We start from the raw sequence: 5798 nt of genomic DNA, 5'->3' as shown, positions 1-5798 counted from the left end.
CTAGAGTGTATTTGCGGGGCTGAAAAAACCACCACCACAAAACTCCTCCTCGTTGGTCCCGAAGGTTAAATGGCCGGGCAGTCTGACTCCAGGGGAATCTAAGTCCAGAAAGGCCGATACGGTGGCCGGTGAGAGGCAAAACCGGCCAGTTCTTTACCCGAGTAGGAAACGAACATGAGGGGAGGTGGCCCTTCCAGATGCCTGCCCAGCCGACAGCTCTAGCCAGCTCAGGGTCACCTCTGCGAGGCTGCGGGGCAGAAAGGGCACGCAACGCCACACAACGCCACACGAGGAGAAAAACGGCGCCGGCGTGCGGCGTGAAGGGGAAAGGTCGCCCCCTCACTAGTGCGGCTGCGCGGGGACCGGGAGCCCGGCAGGGGCGCGGCGCCGGCGGCAGTGGAGCGTGCGCGAGTGCGGGCGCGCCCGGGGACTGATGGCGGAAGTGGATCTGGTCGCCGAGTTTCCCAAACCTGCGGATGCTGCGCGCTACGCCGAGGTTATGGCTCGCTTCGCCGCCAGGCTGGGCGCGCAGGGCCGGCGGGTGGTGTTGATCACGTCCGGCGGTACCAAAGTTCCTCTGGAAGCCCGGCCAGTGCGCTTCCTGGACAACTTCAGCAGCGGGCGGCGCGGGGCTACCTCGGCCGAGGCCTTCCTGGCCGCGGGTTACGGGGTCCTGTTTCTGTACCGCGCTCGTTCCGCCTTCCCCTTTGCCCACCGCTTCCCGCCCCAGACCTGGCTGTCGGCGCTGCGGCCCTGCGGCGCAGCCCCTTCGGGTTTGCTGAGCCTGGAGGCCGAGGAGAATGCACTTCCGGGCTTCGCGGCGGCTCTGCGGAGCTACCAGGAGGCTGCGGCTGCCGGCACCTTCCTGGCCGTGGAGTTCACCACTTTGGCGGACTATTTGCATCTGCTGCAGGCTGCGGCCCAGGCGCTCAATCCGCTGGGTGCGTGCGCTTAGGAGTTCAGGGTTTCCTGCAGGCAGAGCCTTTCTCCCCAGACACTTTCCCCCTCACCTTTTCATTATCCGCAGTCTAACAGCCGGGGAGCCTGAGTTGAAAGGAGCTGATCCCATATCCCACTCCGATTTATTACACCCTGTGCTTCTCTCTGCAGGCTCTTCTGCGATGTTTTACCTGGCTGCGGCCGTGTCAGATTTCTATGTTCCTGTCTCAGAAATGCCTGAACACAAGATCCAGTCATCTAGGGGCCCACTGCAGGTGATGGGCGCTTCTCTTCCAGAGATCTGATCCCCTATAATCAATCTTGGGTTAATTCCCTCTTGATCTGGAGATGGCCTTTCTGCATTCCGTATGGGATAGGCACTAGGGATACAGAGATGAATAAGACACCGCCCTCCCTCAAGAACCTCACAATCTAGTGAGGGAGCTGGACACAGACATAATTACAGTACAGAGTGATAAATGCTCTAGTAGAGGTACGTACAAAGTGAAGTCAGAGCATGGGGTGAGTGAATCTTGGGGAAGTCAAGGAAGGCTTCCTGGAGGAGATGACATAAATTGGGTTTTAAAAGATGAACAGAGAGTATAGCAGACAAAGTAGGGAAGGTACAGATAGAGTACAAATTGGAGTTTGGAAATGAGCAGTGTGATGTGAACTGAAGTTGTTTGGTAAGGTTGGAGAGCAGGGAGAGTGGGGCGCAAGGTGGGCGGGCAGACCGAAGAGAGCTTATTTCATAGAAGATTTTGTATTCCTTCTTAAGGAGCTTGGACTTTATCCTGTGGAGCTAAGGCAAACAAGTAGGAGAATGAGAGAAAGTTTTTGTTTGAAAAGACCGTTCCGGCATCAGTATGAAAGGTGAATTAGAGAGAGTAGCGGGTGTAGGTTAGATGACGAAGATTGCTGTAGTTTAAGGAAAGGGTATGGGGTGGCTAGTGGTTGAGATGTTGAGGTGATCTGGCATCCTGGAACCCGAGAGAATTCTTAATCATTTATGATTCAAGAAGAATTTAAATAGGAGAAACTACCTGTGGGACACTTGCTGACTCTGTAGGATACTTCATTTGTTCATTTTTTCAATAAATATTTATTGAGTACCTACTATATGCCAAGTACTGTAGTAGGACCTGGAGATAAAGCAGTGCAAAGAAACATACTGTGCCCTTGTGTTGCTTACACTCTTCAGAGACCATGAATAAGTCATATGCATACTATGTTAGGTAGTGAAAAATGCTAAGCAGAAAAATTAAGTGGGGAATGGGAATATAATCCCTATCACACTTGCTAACTTTCTGAAATCCTGATAATTACCATAGTAATTTCACACTTTTAAAATTCTGGGAGCTTTAGTTTATCCTCTATTTTTTAGTTCTTTCTTGGAAGTACACAAACCAACTCAACATTCTTAGAAGGGATCAAGAATGGTATAGTAAGAGTTTTGATCAAGTGAAAATAAAATCAGTTTATTTTCTTCAGTGCTAAGATGTGTAATGAGTGACAGTTTTTAAACAGAATCAAATAGTCATTCTACTGGTGCAAGGAATATTTTAGGCTAAGAGATTTAAAAACCCAACGTTAATTAAACTTCTGCCAAAGTTACATTTGTGTTACAGATTTGCGTGAATAGATTTGTTTATTTGAGTGTTTGGTTTAAAATAAGGGGAATGTTTAAGAAAATATAATGCTGTTTTTCAGAGCTCTGTTAATGGTGATGAGGGCGGTAGGGCAAGGTTAACTCATAAGACATGGTTTGTCTCAGAATTCGTATGACACCTTGGAATTAGGAATCCTTATGAACCCTACAGAGCCAAGGCTCTTAAACTAAGCATTTAAAATGCTCTGAAAAGTTTGACAGTGAGAAATCCCACTCAAATTGACATAGCCAAAAATCTGAGTCCCTGCTTCCTTAGTTTCCCATGAGACTGACCTGGTAGTTATTGACCTTTGTTTGCTTATTAAGCTTTTCTTTTTCCAATACAGATAACAATGAAGATGGTGCCAAAAATGCTTTCTCCTTTGGTTAAAGACTGGGCTCCCAAAGCATTTATAATTTCCTTTAAGTTGGAGACTGACCCTTCCATCGTAATTGATCGTGCACGGAATGCTTTGGAAGTTTATCGACATCAAGTGGTGGTGGCCAATAGCCTTGAGTCACGACGGTCCTCTGTGGTTATTTTAACGAAAGACTCAGAAACCAAGATATTGCTGTCAGAGGAAGAAGTAGAAAAAGGCATAGATATAGAAGAGAAGATAGTGGGTGATCTTCAGTCTCGACACACAGCTTTTATACATGACAACTGAAGTATAAAAAAGCCTTTGTAGGATCAAAAATTGTTCAGTGGATCAGGGCTCTTAAGCCGGCGTTGGTGGTATAGTGGTGAGCATAGCTGCCTTCCAGGGCTCTTATCACTGGTAAAAACAAATCCTTTGCTTTCATAAAGACAAAAAATGAAGGGAAAAAACAGTGAGTGGTATGCAGGTGAATATAGTTTGGTATTTGTCTTTTAAAGATCATTTCATACTCAATAAAAATGAAAACAAAAGCAAAGCACTTATGACCAAGCCACCTGACACACTCATCTGATTATCACCTGGATTTTGAAAATGAACATGAGCTGTTCCTCACCTTTAAAAAAAAAGAGCTTATTGGGAATTATATTCCTCAGCATATACATGTGAGGCCTGAATATCAACCTTCATAATATGAGAAGGATTATGGATGCATGAATGGCCATGCCTTAAAGATCAAATATTTCTTGATGCCTACTATGTGGTAGGCCCTGAGGATTATGAGGATTAAAAAGATGAATAAATATGTCTCTGGGATATGGATGTATGAAAAATAAAGTGCAATAAAGTGTGTGCCCAAAAGCCAACATGATGGAAATGATGTTTTTTGGAAATTTATCCAAGGTGCGAGTACAAGAGAAGGACACCTAAGATAGATAGCCTGTAGAATGATGAGCTTCCCACTACATTTACTTTTTGCTCCTTTTCCTAGGTTGACTCTCTATTTGAGTTAACAGTTTACCTTTCAAATATTTTAGAACTGTTCTTAAGGGAAACTTGATTTCTACCTGGGGCCAGGAAGGGGCCTATTAGTGATTTCTACCCTGAGGGAAGCTTTACTATGTGGTAAGGAGTAGGGGCTTTGGAGCCATCTCAGCCAAGTTTGACTCTTCGAGCTGTGTCACCTGTTACCTTTGTAAGCTTAGACCCTTGACTTAATCTCAAGTTCCTCATTTATAAAATAGAGATAGTAAATCTCTCTGCTGAATAATGCCCTTTGTTGTGAGGAGTAAGTAAAACAGTGAAGATAGAGCATTAGTCATCTGGTGTCTGGCATGTAGATATTATACTGTCTTGGGCTTGGGATGGGAGTGTACAAGAACTGTGGTTCAGAAAAATCCCCTAAATGATCTGTAGGTTGGTCCAGAGTGCATGTTGAGAAACTACCGTTAATAAGTAGGTAGAAGCAGGAAATATACTTTACATACTTGATTTAAAGTGCAACTAGTGATAATCATGGAGTTGGGAAGGGTAGCCCAATGTGTCTGATGACAGTGATACAATAAATGTTAGTTGAAAAGATTTGAGCAGAGGTGCAAAGATGCATTGAAATATGTCATTAAATCAAGAAATGTGACTTTCAAGCAGAGGAAAAATAACTGCAGCAGTCAGGACTGTTCTGGACGCAGCAGTCCCATTGAACAAAAATTTTAAATTAACTTAAGGTCCGATTAGCAAAATCTCAAAGACAACAGGCTCTGTCAGCAGTGGCTGCAGTACTGAAGGGATAGGAAGCAAAAGATTGATTTTCTTCCCTACATCTATAGCTTCATGTGGATGATGACTGTCATTATGATGTTTGAACGTCCAACGAGGGTAATGGAGTGAAAACTAGAAGTGATCTTAATGTTTGTTTCTACCATAACTATTACTTCCCTTGGGAACCATTTCTTATCCCGGTTTGTTAGGCTTAAACAAACACCACTTTCCTACATGGAATTATTTGAAGTGTTTTCCAATTCAGTTTAATTTCCATTTGGAGCACTTAAACAGTATTTACACATGTTAAAATTCCAAGAGGTTTTTTTTTTTGTTTTTTGGGTTTTTTTGTTTTTTGTTTTTTGGTTTTTTTTGACAGCAAATAGTGTGCAAAGAAAGAAATAATGAAAAGGAACGCGAGTCAATGAGAGCAAATGAGAAAGCCCTTGATCTAGATTGGAGGACCAAGAATTGTTTCCCTGAGGAAGGGACAAGTGATAAGTAGGAGTTAAGTGGACTGGAAGTGATGGCACTGCGCATTTTAGATAAGAGAAAATACATTTGTAAGGTGGAAATGGTTGAAGTACTTCCATAAAGTAAGGGATGCGATCTATCCAGATAACTGGCAAAGCTTTGGAAAGGATCCTATGTGGAACTAGAATAAGACTGAAATGTGGGTACCTATTTGGGATATCAGCAAAGCAAGGGCCCCCAAAACATGGGTCAAATCAAGCTTTGATGAACTAACTAGAATCTTGCAATAAGAGCATTTAAATGAACATGATATAAACCAAGCCTCTCTTAAGTTGTCGTTTAGAAATTTTTATTTTGCACGACATAAGTGGAGGAACGGTTCACTTAAACTGAATTTTCTAGGACTTCTAAAGGGCTTCTGTCTTAGGGACGATTCTAGTCAAGTCCGATTTCTTCATTTTTACAATAATAAAGCCAGGTCCGAAAAATGTGATTTGTCTTAGGCGCCCCAGGTAGTGACAGATCTAGGCTTAAAATTCACAACTCCTGACCCTCTCCCTTTTAAGAATGAAGTTACTTCTAGAAAAATAAAACCAAGACTA

The 5798-nt window shown here is 43.7% G+C and overlaps 1 protein-coding gene across 4 annotated transcripts; it reads left to right on the top strand.

The window, feature by feature from the left end:
- Positions 1-72: 72 nt before the first annotated feature.
- PPCS (phosphopantothenoylcysteine synthetase) lies at positions 73-4341 on the top strand. Of its 4 annotated transcripts, none has more exons than XM_045897937.3 (3): positions 73-941; positions 1111-1214; positions 2935-4341. In XM_045897937.3, exons 1-3 carry the CDS (start codon positions 434-436, stop codon positions 3253-3255), a joined length of 933 nt encoding a protein of 310 aa, XP_045753893.1. In that variant the 5' UTR covers positions 73-433; the 3' UTR covers positions 3256-4341. The 4 variants fall into 4 exon arrangements, with proteins under 4 accessions (XP_045753893.1, XP_045753895.1, XP_045753894.1 ...); XM_045897939.3 differs by having other exon boundaries at positions 341-496; positions 2935-4153; XM_045897938.3 differs by lacking the exon at positions 1111-1214 and having other exon boundaries at positions 654-941; positions 2935-4162.
- The last annotated feature ends 1457 nt before the right edge of the window (positions 4342-5798 follow it).

Source organism: Mirounga angustirostris, unplaced genomic scaffold (genome assembly GCF_029215605.1).
Source record: "Mirounga angustirostris isolate CCGP_5_RB_7025 unplaced genomic scaffold, mMirAng1.0.hap1 SCAF_4, whole genome shotgun sequence".
Lineage (NCBI taxonomy): Eukaryota > Metazoa > Chordata > Mammalia > Carnivora > Phocidae > Mirounga > Mirounga angustirostris.
Note: the sequence above shows the minus strand (reverse complement) of the source record. Positions and strands in the feature narration are given on the sequence as shown.

Bases quoted from the DNA above. Each gene is read 5' to 3' on its own strand.
- PPCS (XM_045897937.3), top strand. From the start codon at position 434: ATGGCGGAAGTGGATCTGGTCGCCGAGTTTCCCAAACCTGCGGATGCT. The intron at 942-1,110 runs GTGCGTGCGCTT...TTCTCTCTGCAG, and splicing joins CCAGGCGCTCAATCCGCTGG to GCTCTTCTGCGATGTTTTAC. The intron at 1,215-2,934 runs GTGATGGGCGCT...TTTCCAATACAG, and splicing joins CATCTAGGGGCCCACTGCAG to ATAACAATGAAGATGGTGCC.